Consider the following 14725-nt stretch of genomic DNA (forward strand, 5'->3'; position numbering starts at 1 on the left):
AGCATTTAAATCTGTTAACAGATTTAAGACTAGTATTAAGTATTTCTGAATAATTATCTTACACGACTGCGTTCCCAAACAGCAGGCATCCACCTCCGAAAGCAATGACCGCATTTATTGTGTTTCGTCTGATCGCTCTGAGGCGCAAGTCATTTATCATATATGAAAATTATTATATTCAGTGGGTTCTCCTAGTTTTCTTAGTGGTATTTAGTGCCCAGTTTATCAGTTTATCGTTCTCTGACTCGTTGGATGGAAATGGTGCTTTATTCACACGTTTTATGTAATATTCCAGTTTTGCGCTTAAGTTTAACTCAAATCTTTGGATGGAAACATAGCTACTGACTACTGCAGCAAGTGTAGAACTGACAAGGGTTGCCAGGTTTTCAGAAAAAAGCCCAATCGCATTTCGAGGAGGGTCCTGTGTTAAAAAAATAATAATAATTGCATTCCGGGGGTTAACTACATTGGAGTCGCTTTTAATTGGAGTTGCTTCAACCTGCGGAAACAGTGTTAAAGCAGCCTAATTCTGCAGGAAAACCAATTACTTGGCAACACAGCTGACCCTCAAAGAGTATTTCAATCTTCCGAAGCCATATAATAAATATATTTAACTTTGTTACTTCAGAAGACAATATAGCGCATGAACTATAAGGACGACATTTATTATATTTTTATAGCGCCTTTGTGTCATGATAGCTGCAGTTTTCATTCACTTCATTATGAGGAGATGAAAGAATATTGTAGAGGGCAGGATATTGTTTAAAACATACAAACAAACATCTTTTGTGTTTCCCATAGGAAAGTAATGATTTTTTTTATTTTTGGGTGAACTATCACTTTAAAAATCTCAGTTTGATGAATTAAAGATCTTTACAAGTGAGGCATACATGATTAGTGTTGTTTACCTGGTGAACTCTTCACGGAGGTTATTGGGCTCTGAAGAATAGAATTTAACCCTGAAAAACAATCTGTATGGAGGTTCATCTACAACAGAGAGATTTTACGAGTAAGAGTATGCGTACACTGGAATAAAACAGACAACCAATGTCATTGACTACGAAATCTGTACATAAACTTAAATGGAAAAAGACAAGAAGCTCTCCTTGAAGGTTATGAAAGATTGTTGTCATAGAGACAGGCATAAGTCAGCTAATGTTGATTCAGTGTGACTCAACTGCTTTTAAAAGTGTTGTAAAGCAGACACCATTCTGATGGGAAGCACTGCAGTTACGCTATAATACAGAAAAAAATGCAAGAGAGACTGAATCAATGGCCTTATTTCACCAACAACATTTTTTTGGAATTGCACACAAGTTGCATGGCCCGAAAAAATTTAAAATCCAATTATGCTGATGCTATTTCTCCATTCATTTGGGCATACATTGGGATTGGCTCTAGTCACACCCATAGGATCCACTCATAGACACTTGTCAGCAGTCACTAAGGCAACAGTAGATTATGAGCCCAAGGTCATCAGCCATCTGTGACCAGCCGACTAAACAACTCCACAATAACTACTTGTATGAGCGTGTGAATGCGTGTGTGAGATGTCTTATGACTACTCACGTCTAATCTGCTTTTTTATGGGCTTGGCTGCATCCAACCATTGCTGAAAACATAAGGAAATACAAGAGAGCAGAAAACAGCATGGGAGGATTGGGGGAGACAGTGGGAGGGAGGGAGGGAGGGAGAGGGAACAAGACAAAGAGTTTGTTATTAGTCTGAGTGCGGAGAAAAAGAAAATCCTGTTGTTCTGATTGATGTTGAGTGGCTGTTTCACACTGACACTCTCCATTTCTCATTTCTGCTCTAAGAGCTGCAGCTTACAGAAAAGCAGGTCACTGCCACACACGCGCGCATACGAACGCTCATTAAGTGACACTCACCGCAACCTGCTCTGGGTCCATGAACTGCAGACCGAAGTAATCAGCCTCCACCAGATCCAGATGATACATAATCTGATCAAACAGATCCTGTCCCTTGGCGTGTTTCTGAAACGCACACATTAAAAGCACAGATAAATCACTAAGTGAGAAAAGCTCGGGGCTTCACACTGATCTTGCGACAGTTTAAGGGGACACCTGTGGAGCACTTCATCGGCGGGAAGTTGCTCCGGTGTGCCTGCAGGGCTCGATGGCCCTGATTAGGCACAGCGATGTACATGCTGCATTGATTTTTACATGCATTTACTACAGCTGAGTGATACAGCTTAAAATATCTCAAAATTCATTTTAGCCTTTTGATGTTTTTCAAATGTGTAAAGTTACATACAACAAAAACCTATGAATAAACATAAAATAAATACAATTTCAAATTTTTAATTTTAAATTAACACAGAGAATACATAATAATTTTCATTTAGAATTACCAATATAACAAAAACACCTAAATCTACCAGCAGCAAGATTTTTGGAAACAAAATTAATATTTACACTACCAGTCAAAAGTTTTTGAACAGTAACATTTATGTTTTTTTTAAAGAAAAGCCTGCATTTATTTGATCCAAAGTACAGCAAAAACAGTACAATTTTGAAATATTTTTACTAATATGCTGATTTGCTGTTCAAAAAACAGTTATTATTATTATTATTATTATCAATATTTAAAAGAAAAAAATTATAGAAATTAAATGCATTTGTTTAGCAAGGATGCTAAACAAATGTATTGATCAGAATTGATCAGAACAAATTGATCAGAAGTGATGATAAAAATATGTTACAAAAGATTTCAATTTTAGATAATGCTGTTCTTTTGAACTTTTCTATGCATCAAAGAAACAAAAAATTCTACTTAGCTGTTTTCAACATGATTTTTTTCAGCAGTAAATCAGAATATAATGATTTCTGCTGAAAAAATTCAGCTTTGAAAAAAATAATAATAATAAAAATAATATGTATATATATATATATATATATATATATATCTCACAGGAATAAATTAGATTTTAAAATATATTCAAATAGAAAACAGTTATTTTAAATAGTAAAAATATTTCAAAATTGTACTGTTTTTGCTGTACTTTGAATCAAATAAATGCAGGCTTTCTGAGCAGAAGAGACTTCGTTAAAAAAAAACATTTTACTTAAAAAATCTTTTCGACTGGTAGTGTATATTTAGCAAGAATGCATTAAATGTATACAAAAGTGACAGTAAAAAACATTCATAATGTTACAATTAATTTCTGTTTCAAATAAATGTTGTTCTATTGAACTTTATGAAATAATGTAAAATATTAACCAGCAAAACTGTTTTCTGCACTAATGATAGTAAGAAATGTTGTTTTCGAGCCCCATATCAACATGTTATAATATTTTAAAATAGAACTATATTTAGTTGAATAAAAGTTGCTTCAGAACTTAATTTTTAAATTGCCAGCAAAATCAATTCAAATATATTATGAGTACTTCATATTTTGTCCTAAACCTAGTCTTATTACAAGGACATTTGAAATATAATAACGATCCCAGAGCACCTTCAAAAGCCAAAGAGAGATCAAAAGTCTTTATTTTCTATTTCATGCAAGGTTTAGATGAGGGGGATCAGAAAAGGAGACACAACAGAAAAACTCTATAAACTATTCTGCAGATAATCTCTGCTTTGTGACGGTCAGTTTATTTTCAAGGCTGGCATTCCACTGAGATCAAAAACTCTCAGCGAATGCAGAGAATTCGGAATTTAGCTATTGATTTGTTCCATTTTACAGAGCTTGATTGATTTCTTTTGTTGGTTGTAAGGCGAAGGATGGAGCACACGATCAGTATAGGCCATGGAAATGGCAGGAGCTCCCTGTTATGATGAGCATGAGGAGAAGTATTCCCTAAGTGGAACTCAGCCAATCACAGTGCTCTGTATCCTGAATCAGCATCTCTTCAGAGTAAAAGAAATTAGTCAATTATGGCATTGCCAGGAAATGGAGTTCCCCAAAGACGAATGTTAAGTGATCTGCTAATATAAGTGCTCTTCAATTTTCTAAGCCATTTTTTCAGTTGCACTACTATTCAACAGTTGGGGGTCAGTAAGATTTTAATTGATCTTTCAAATAAATTACTATTTATTTTCACAAAGGATGCAATAAAATTGATTTAAAACCTTTGATTCCTCAAAAAAAAAGTTATAAGCAGCACAAAATAAAATATTAAGCAGCACAACTGTTTACAACAGAGGTTATTTTAAAGGACAATTACCCAATGATTTACTCACCCTCAAGCCATCCTAGGTGTATATGACTTTCTTCATTCAGGTGAATACAGTAGGAGTTATATTAAAAGAGATGTCCTGATTCTTCTAAGCTTTATAATGGCAGTGAATGGCTGTTAAGATTTTGAAGTCCAATAAAGTGCATCCACCCATCATAAAAAGTACTCCACACGACTCTGGGGGTTAATAAAGGCCTTCTGAAGCAAATGTATGCATTTGTGTAGGAAAAGTGTCCATATTTAAAACTTTATAAACTGTAATGTCTAGCTTCTGCTAACTGTCATACGCGCGTAGATGCCGTAGGACAAACAAAAGAGCGAAACAAAACACCAGTCATGAGTTAGAAATGAAGAGTATGGTTCCAAAACACTATAAATCCATTTTGATTAATCTGAGTAAAAATGTGTTTTCTTTACAAAGAAAGTGGCGAGATGAAAACCACTATTTTCTGTTTTTGAACTTTCACATAGCTTCTTTAGGTTATAGTACCATTAAAAATTCAAATCCAGATTTTGATTTCAAAGATTTATTATAAAAACTGAAAATGCAATAAATCCATCAGGGCTCTACGCTTAAAGAAATTTAGGAGCACAGTCAAAATTTCAGGAGCACCTTCTAATCAATAATCAAAAAATTTGATTAAAATTAGCCTTCCCATTATGAGGTGATATTTGACTCCTTAAAGTAAATTAAAGGGGGATTTTGTTTTTACCTTTGTAATGGCATTTTTGTAACTTTATTAAAAGCATGATATTTTTCATGTCATTTTTTTAATAATATATATTTTTAAAGCTTTTTAAAATTCCTAATTAAAACAACAGAATAAGAACAAGTGACTTGTAGGTGTATTTTCATTTGTTTAATGAAGCATCGAGGTGGCATGAGTGCAATCAAATATATAAATTCATGTTGAGATTAATGTTTTAAATATAAAATTTTGTATACATAAATATTAAATGATTTAAATAACTAAAAAGATACTTTAAAAATGAAACTAAAACTGCCAGTAGGTGGTGGCAAGTCACTGATTTAATTACTGAATCATTCATTCATTTGATTCGTTCGAACGGCTGATTCATTCAGGAATAATGCAAGTCTTTATGAATAGGTTATTGAATCATTGACTCACTAGATTCGTTTAAAATGCACGTTCATTCATACACGACACCGCTGTGTTTGAATGGAGATGCGCAGCGGCTCAGTTGTGACTTGTTTCAAACTATTTTTGATTTCGAAATAAAGCAAAATCAGGCAATAGTGTTATAGTCAGACAAAGCAAGTCACTTAATATTAACTTCTTGTTTATTTAACTGTTGTATTAAATCAATATCTCATTTACAAACTTCCTTAAAAATCATTAAAAGCTGTCACTCATCTTAGTTCATCGCGATCTCACAAAGTTCCATTATAATCAACGAAGCTCTCTACACTGCACAGTGAATCTCTTATTTACAATCTCTCTACACTTTGTTTATGAAGGTATTCGTCAGATATGTCTGTGATACATTACTTAACATAGCAAAAACACATAGAAACCTTTAAAGCTCCTCTCAGCAAAATATGGAAAAGATATGATAGAATAACATGGCGGATATCACATTCTGCGTAAAATTAAAAACGTCCAGATGTTTAAATATTGTCCAGATGCAACACTGATTTTGGCAGGAACAAATTTTTTTTTTAAATGGCGTTTATCGTGTTTTGGAACCAAACTCTTCAAATACAAAACAACGATTTGTAAAGAAAAATGTTGGAGGATTTTGATATAAGCCAAAAGGAGACTGGTTTTCCTTTGCTGTAAACAAATCTTGGTTCTTGCGAGACTAGCATATTCTCACCGGAGCTTACGCTACACCTACGTCATCTGCTGGAACGCCACTCTCTCGTGAACACACGTATGACAGTTAGCAGAAGCTAGAGATTACAGTTTAGAAAGTTTTAAATATTATTATTTACAAACGCATTGATTCACTTCTGAAGTGTGTTGCCAAGTCTGTGGTTTTCCCGCGGAATTGGGCTACGTTAACACTGTTGCCACTGGTTGAATCGACCTCAATAACGTTATATTTAGCCCCTGAAATGCAAATTTACCAGAGGAACCCCAACAAAAAAAAGTGTATTTTATCCCCCAGAAAGCGATTTTTAATGGGGGACCTCCTCTCAAAACGCTTGGGCTAGTTTTGAGTAGCAACTGGGCGGGTTTTGTTGTGAAAACCTGGCAACCCTGCATCCGAAGGCCTTTATTAACCCCCTGGAGCTGTGTGGAGTACTTTTTATGATGGTTGGATGCACTTTATTGTACTTAAAAGAATCTCAGCCATTCACTGCCATTATAAAGCTTGGAAGAGGCAGGAGATTTTTTTTTTAAGATAACTCCAATTGTTATTGTCGGAAAGAAGAAAGTCACATACACTGAGAATGGCTTAAGAGTGAGAAAAAAACTTGAGTAATGGCACAGGAAAATTCAGCTTCGCCATCACAAGAGTAAATAACATTTTAAAACACATTTAAATGTTTAATAGACACATTAATATTTCACAATATTACTGTTTTTACTGTATTTTTGCCAGCCTTAGTAAGCATAAGAGACTTCTTTTAAAAACATTAAACCTTACTGACTTCAAATATTTTGAACAGTAGTGGACATTTAACCTATATTAGCTTTAATAACTTTTTGTGACATGTTTTGCAAAAGAAGTGTTTTTAAATACCACTTGGCTATATTTGGTGTGTAATGTAGTGACAAGTGTTCAAATACTTTATTTGAGCCGCTGTAAAACTAAGTGCAGCTGCCTTACCTGAACATACTGAATACTCTAACACAATGACCTGGAGGATTTATATATAGACAATGTACTTATTGTCCTTCAACTGAAAGTATTAGTCTATTGTGCTAACATTTGGTCTTGATAATGGCTCCACACCTTGACATTTAGGAGTACCACAAGGCACAGAGACTTCATCTAAAACACAGCTGAAAATACACACTCATACTGTATATAAGTTGCACACAAACCAAGGCCGGAGCAAAAATAGCTTGAAGTGTCAGAGGAGAGTGGCTGGATTTGGGACACACCCTGAGGGGGGGTGGTGGCTATTATTCTCTTTGATACTTGCTGCTGTTCAGGTTGACCTACAACCCTTAACACACATAAATCGACATATATTTCAGAGCTGTTCTTTGCCAATATATACAAACAGTCCTGCATCGAAAAATAAAAAACTGAACTGATCAACTAGATGACGCTAATAGTGGTCAAATCAAATCAAAAAGAAATGTATAATTTGTTTGTTACACTAATGTCGTGACACATAAATTCTCTGACATGTTCAGACTCGTATGGCGGCATAATGTTGCCTGACTATGACAGCCATGTTTATAAAGCAACGATCAGCAAAACTGTCTTTGAAATATAAAACAATAACATGACATGCGTCACAAGCTTCAGGCGTTTACAGGGCGATATTCACCATTAAATATAATTATAGTCCTCTAATTTAATAGGCTCGGTAACATTCCAAGAGTGCTAATATTCTTTGACACACTTTTGTGTCATTTTCGCTTGTCTACGTACAGGCGTTGTAGATGAGCATGTGAGCGCTGTGGAAGCAGATTTTGCCTGAAGAACAGGTTTTTGACAGTAGGAGCGCCTGTGTTTTTATTTGCTTCATGATCGCTCAAAGCGGGTTTCTCTCACCAGCAAGGAAATAAAAAAACACATGGAGTGAGCTAGAACTAAGAGCACTTTGAATGGGGACGGTGAAGCCACAAATGTACTTAGCGTAAGTAACCAAATACATTACATTAGACTGATGGTAATGTTTGGATTACATTCATACTATGTAGAATGTACTACATACTCAAATTCAAGAGAAGCACGCAACCAGTGTTTTTAGTCTAAACCTCTGTCATCTCCTCTGCATACACCGTTCATCATCCAATCCCATTGGTTTGAAGAACTTTTGATGCATAGTCTCTTTAGCACTTGATTGCAATTACGATGAGCACTTATGTTGGTTTTAATTAGATAACATAATAGCATAGTATACAGATACCAAAGTAACCTGATAGCTTATACACTGCACATGTGCTTATTCTACATGTATTTACATTAATGCGCATATGTATACTATCAGTTAAAAGTTTTTTAATGTTTTTTTAAAGAAGTCTTTTATGCTCACAAAGCCTGCATTTATTTGATCCGAAGTACAGAACCAGTAAAATTTTTAATTATTTTTACTATTCAAAATAACTGTTTTCCATTTTGAATATATTTCAAATAATTTATTCCTGTGATTTCAAAGCTGATTTTTCAGCATCATTACTCAAGTCATATGATCCTTCAGAAATCATTCTAATATTCTGATTTGCTGCTCAAAAACAGAATCAGAATTAGAATTTTAGAGTAGAATTTTTTCAGGTTTCTTTAAATAGAAAGTTCAGAAGAACAGCATGAAATTGAAATCTTTTGTAACATTATAAATGTCTTTATCATCATAATTTGTATCACAAATACTCTCCCATTATAAGCTTTTGAATGGTATAGTGTTACAAAAGCTTTTTATTTCAGATAAATGGAGATCTTTGGATTTTTCGATTCACCAAGAATCCTGGAAAAAATGTACTCAACTGTTTTAAATATTGATAATGATAAAAAATGTTTCTTGAACAGCAAATCAGACTTCTGAAGGATCTAGTGACACTGAAGACTAGTGAATGATGCTAAAAGTTTAGCTTAGATTACAGAAATAAATTTGATTTTAAAATATATTCAACTAGAAAGCAGTTATTTTAAATAGTAAAAATATTTCAAATTTTTACTGTTCTTGCTGTACTTCGGACTAAATAAATGCAGGCTTAATGAGCAGAAGAGACTTCTTAAAAAAAAAAAAAAAAATCTTTTTACTCCTAGTATATATATATATATATATATATATATATATATATATATATATATATATGTACACATATTATACATTATTAGTTTATTTTATTAATTATTATATAGGCCTGTATTTATATAAGCAATTATATAAATATTTTGATTTTGCTTTATTGTACTTGGAGACACAAATTCGAGGAAAGATCTGAATTCTCAAGACAGGCTTTCTGTCTGTTGCTTGGTGACAGGTAGAGCTTAATGTTTTGGGTTCTTTGCAAATGTTTCCATCGGCCGAGTAGAAACATACAAGCTGTCAATTCTGTCAATACCGTAGGTTGATTTATAGCTACTGCTTAGATATAACTCAAAATCATAAATATATGCTCCAAGTAGTAGGTTTAGTGTTAAAATGAGACATTTAGTAATAAACCGGCAAGAAACATAGTTACAAACCGACGAAGTGTCAGTCAGAAAGTGCTCGACATTTCACGGCTTGACTTGCAAAAGAGAGGCCAAAGGTTAAGCGCATAACTAGTTCGTCGACCGCAGTGAACAAATGGGGAATAATTTCTGGAAAACACTTTGACAGAGAGCAGGAGAGGAAGAAAATCAGCTGGGGAACTCCTCAAGTGCTTTGTTTCATTTTCAGTGAAAGCTCCCGGGGAATCTGCAGGTTTGTGTGTGACAGGTTGAGCGGTCGCTATAGGTGGGAAGTAAACATGAGGACGGGAGCACTAGCACCATCTGTTTGCCTCTCAACTACCGGGACAGGACCCAACACCGGGGAAATCCGGCCGGCCACACAGTGACAGGCTGTCAAAACCCAACTTTGCCGCTTAAGCACTATATTTCAAAACAGTCAAGGTGACTTTTCTCTGACGAGAAGCTAACGAAGTCCTCCACTCACCGGTAACTCCACACTGACATCCGATCCGTCCAGCAACAGGACTCTGCATGTGATGGCGTCTTTGCTGTTGCCCGCAGCGGGGATGTGGACCACGGCTCCCCCGGTCACTACGATCGGAGCGTGAATCACCTGCTGCTGGTGCGCCTGAAGCACTGCGTTTCCGCCTCTGCCGGTCCCGTCCAGCTCGTCTGACGTCCGAAAGCGTCGTTTTGACCGACGGCTAAACGTCCTGCGCAGAAAGCCCATCATCTTTTTCCCCGCGAGACAGCGCTTGAATCAACCAGGGAAAACGGCACCGATTCCGGACTGCTCAAGAGGAAGGCATCCAGCTGTTTCTCAGGCTTTTCCGCGACGAAGAAAGGCGGCGTCTACCGGACTGAGCCGTTCAATGCAGCGGGGGGACAAGTCGGGATACGGCGACCTGTCACGAGCTCCGTTTCCTCGTGGCGTACGGGCTGGAAAACACGAGCGCACCTGCCAAAAGCCACGAGAAGATACTCCGGTCCTTTCACTCGGTTCAATAAAAAGTAACCGCGGTTTAATTGAACTTCTCCTCGCGTTTGCCAGAGTCCAGGTTCGGCGCAATAGTTCCTTTCTGTTATTGACCGAAACTGATGTACCTCTCAGGTAAGTCAACCAGAGGAACTGGCCAGGCAACCTGTTCTGCGCAAGCGTTAAATCTCAGAGCAACACTCAAACTTTTTTTCCCCTCCTCGGGTCAGTGTGCGAGAGGCAGCGCTACCTGCTGGTAAGTCAAACAGTGATCAATGCGAGGTTACCTTCACGCAGTCCACCATCGCTGAATTCCCCAGCAACGACTGCAAATCATCAGCCTTCATATACTGTGCGGTGCAATTGCGTCAAGTGTGCGATCAGGAAACAATACGAGCCCAGTCGTCAGCATTTCACGCACGCTCATTCGAGCTCTCCCCCAAGCCATCATCATTATGAATAAAGAAAAGAGGCACGTCGTGATAAGAATTACACATTTTTTATTTGTTATTAACAGAAGTGAATTTCATTATTCTAGTAGTGGTTTGGTTGGTCAATCTCACAAAGAAGCGTACAGGTCACACTTCAACATTAAAATCAAAAAGGGAAAAAAACTCCATGTTTTTATAGATTTTTTAAAATTAGTTCACAAATATGATTTTTTCGTATTTCGTAGGACATTTCAAGCTCATTTTATCCCCCCATTTCCAATTACAAACTACAAAGACAGTTTTCATTACTGTAACAAGAAAAACAATATATATACATGTTTAAAGTATTTATTCATCATGGTAACATTTGTCGTACAGCTTTTAAATCAGTTTTAAGTAAATAACGGCAAAACACATTACTCTTATACCATAAAAAGACAATATTATATGGATTAATGTAATGAGAATTGGGGAGTAAAATGTGCTTAATTGTTCTGAAAACAATGTATCAATTCCAAAAAAGGAGAGAAAGTTTTAAAGGGATAGTTCACCCAAAAATGAAAAACCTATCATTAATTTCTCACCCTCATGTCGTTCCAAACTGGTAAGACTTTAGTTCTTTTTCAGAACACAAATTAAGATATTTTTGATTAAATCTGAAAGGTAGTAAGGACATTGTTAAAATTGTCCATATGACATCAGTGGTTCAAAGGTAAATTTATGAAACACTTTCTGTGCACAAAAAAATCCCAAAAATAACAACTTTATTTCTTCCGCCACTATCGAGAGTACCAGAACGGATGTGCATACTTTCCTCTGTTTGTAAACGGTGCAGCGGATGTATTATTGTACATGGTGGCGGACTGTGCTGGGAAAGAAGAATCATTGAATCAAGTCGATGTTTTTGTTTTCTTTGCACACAAAAAGTATTCTCATAGCTTCATAAAACTACGGTTGAACCACTGATGTCACGTGGACTATTTTAACAATGTCCTTACTACCGTTCTGGGTGTTGCGTTGTTGTTTATGCAGGGTCAGAAAGCTCTTGGATTTCATCAAAAATATCTTAATTTGCGTTCCAAAGATCTTACAGGTTTGGAACGACATAAGGGTAAATAATCAATGACAGAGTTTTCATTTTTGGGTGAATTATCTCTTTGTAAAAGTAGATTTTACTAATATTTTATGCAGAGTATGAGTTACATTTTCCTCTTAATTTTAGGGTGAAATGTGACTTGAACATTTCTTGACACAATTTGTGAGATTCACCTGAATATAGCACTTGAGGTGTGTGGGAAAGAGAAACAGAGAGTATGTGTGCTGTAGGGCCCTATAAGCGTATACATGTCAAAGTGCTTTATGTTCTTCCTTGATCCGCACAGCTGTCAGAGAGCCACTGCAAGAGAAGAGATTGTCTATCCATCTTTATCCAGACACACCCTCTACTCCCTGCCCCTTTTTCATCCGTCTTTATTGACAGTGGGATTACAGCAGCGGAGCTTCTTCATTCACTTGTGTGTTTTCAAACACTCCCTCTTGTGCCCCTCTTCTTATCAACTGTTAGGTGTTGAGCTCTTTTTCATTCTCTCTCTGTACACCCTCAGAATGGCCTCACACACAAAGGTAAACTGGCACTGAAAAACAACCAGGCACAGAGTGTAAGTAATGAAGGCACATCCAATAAAATCATAAATATTCAACCTTTTGATCCAGTGGACAAATCTTTAAAAGCCATTTTCGCCATTCATGGTGTGATGTCACATACAGGGGTAAGTACACAAGTACTTCATGTCTCAAGTATGGTGACCCATACTTGGAATTTGTGCTCTGCATTTAACCCATCCAAGTGCACACACACAGCAGTGCACACACACCGGAGTAGTGGGCAGCCATATTCGCAGCCTATCGCTGCGGCGCCCGTGGAGCAGTTGGGTGTTCGGTGCCTTGCTCAAGGGACTCACCTCAGTCGTGGTACTCGAACCTACAACCTTTCGGTTACCTTTGCTCTATATAGTATTAGTAGGTCATCCAGGTACTTTTTGCCTGCTGTTTTATTTCCACATATTGTTTTTGCATACTATATAGTAAGGGCGTATGCATATTTGGATGCTGCCACAGCATTTATTATTTAAGTTCACAAAGATTTTCAATCAGTTTGGTATTGCTGTAATGTCTGTAGTATATGTGACCCTGGACCACAAAAGGGTCAATTTTTTGAAATTTAAATTTGGATAGAGAGAATTTGGTAGTGGGATATGAGGTCACATTTAAAGAGATAGTTCAGCCAAAAAATGAAAATTACCCCATGATTTACTCACCCTCAAGGCATCCTAAGTGTATATGACTTTATTCTATGACTATATAATTCTGACAGATATAATTGGAGTTATATTAAAGACGATCCTAGCTCTTCCAAGTAGTGTAAATTTCATCAGGTATTTTAAATTTTAGTCTTAGTCCCATGTTAAATGTCCTTGTTATTTTCTATCATATTTAGTCAACCTTATCCCTGTTTAGTTTTAGTCAAGTTTTAGTTGACTAAGAGTCTCATTTTAGTTTTAGTCAAAGAAAATCTAAAGTATTTTAGTCTAGTTTTAGTTAATGAAAACTTGACATTTTAGCAATAAGATTATTATTAATTAACCGTACAGCAGTATTCATTGTAGCAGCCATAGTCTTACTAAATGTACATTTTAGTTATCATATTTAGTCAACCTTGTTCTGTTTTTGCTTAGTCAAGTTTAAAAGTCAACAAAATGTTTGAGCATTTTAGTCAGGTTGTAGTAAATGAAATCTTAGTCACATTTTCGCCATGCTGTATGATGGTTAAACTGATATAAAATTATTTTTGCTCAAAGTTATAATCGTAATGAATTTTAGAAATTTGCTTTTGCATTTCAGGTACTGCACTTTCACCAATAAGCACGAAGCAATAGAATATGGACTCTTACACATGGCTTATTTTACCTCATCTAGTGTACTGATTTATTATAGGCTTTTTACTATATGAAATAATACCAAAGACTTGTGCACTCTCACAGTCTACATTATGAAAACTCATAAAACAAATGAAAAATATTATAACAGTAAAATTCCTAATAGCAATTCCACTCATTTCAAATTGCAATAGCCTATTTTTCTATTTTAAAAAAGAGGTTGAGTAAGTGCATTTCTTCAGCAACCACAATCGCAAACAAAATAGTCGAGACCTCATGACAGAACACAGACCGGCTGAGTGACGCTTTCATTTAGATTGCTAAACTCCAGGTTGTTTGTCGGAGCTTTCAGATCATTGTTGGCGGAGCTTGTGCAATGAGGAGCGACTGCGTATGTATGGTTGCTTAAAATAAGCAAAGTACGAGGCAGGAAATGTATCCTTGTACATTGTCCTTTGAACTCTTGATATCTGGCAACCGCACATGTGAAAGCCTTATTGCCCTATTGACCTTATTGTCATCTTGACTTAGTCATGGGAAAAAAGCTAGTCAACAAACATTTTTCATCAGTTTTCGTTAATGAAAATAACACTACTTCCAAGCTTTATAATGGCGGTGAATGGCTGTTAAGATTTTAAAGTCCAATAAAGTGCATCCATCCATCATGAAAAGTGCTCTGCGTGGCTCCGGGCGGTTAATAAAGGCCTTTTGAAGCGAATCGATGTGTTTGTGTAAGAAAAATATCCATATTTAAAACTTTATAAACTAATCTCAAACTTCCACTAACGTTTTAGTTTTAAATATGGATATTTTTCCTAAACGCATCGATTCACTTCAGAAGCCTTTATTAAGCCCCTGGAGCCGTTTGGAGTACTT

General features: G+C 36.0%; 2 protein-coding genes across 4 annotated transcripts in view; both read right to left on the reverse strand.

Annotated features, from left to right (window-relative positions):
- epb41l4b (erythrocyte membrane protein band 4.1 like 4B) overlaps nucleotides 1-10875 on the reverse strand; it is a 32231-nt gene extending 21356 nt beyond the window's left edge. For both annotated transcript variants that reach the window (XM_051130971.1, XM_051130970.1), the window contains exons 1-4: nucleotides 9991-10875; nucleotides 1890-1994; nucleotides 1570-1612; nucleotides 909-987 (exon numbers count right to left, since the gene is read on the reverse strand). In XM_051130971.1, coding sequence (XP_050986928.1) covers nucleotides 909-987; nucleotides 1570-1612; nucleotides 1890-1994; nucleotides 9991-10239 — 476 coding nt within the window. In that variant the 5' untranslated portion in view covers nucleotides 10240-10875. The remainder of the gene's footprint in view (nucleotides 1-908; nucleotides 988-1569; nucleotides 1613-1889; nucleotides 1995-9990) is intronic.
- A 90-nt stretch (nucleotides 10876-10965) lies between these two features.
- The window catches only part of ptpn3 (protein tyrosine phosphatase non-receptor type 3), a 30357-nt gene continuing 26597 nt past the window's right edge, over nucleotides 10966-14725 (reverse strand). For both annotated transcript variants that reach the window (XM_051130967.1, XM_051130968.1), the window contains exon 26: nucleotides 10966-12547. In XM_051130967.1, the coding sequence (XP_050986924.1) occupies nucleotides 12467-12547 (81 nt within the window). In that variant the 3' untranslated portion in view covers nucleotides 10966-12466. The remainder of the gene's footprint in view (nucleotides 12548-14725) is intronic.

The sequence above is a fragment of the Labeo rohita genome, chromosome 16 (assembly GCF_022985175.1).
Source record: "Labeo rohita strain BAU-BD-2019 chromosome 16, IGBB_LRoh.1.0, whole genome shotgun sequence".
Lineage (NCBI taxonomy): Eukaryota > Metazoa > Chordata > Actinopteri > Cypriniformes > Cyprinidae > Labeo > Labeo rohita.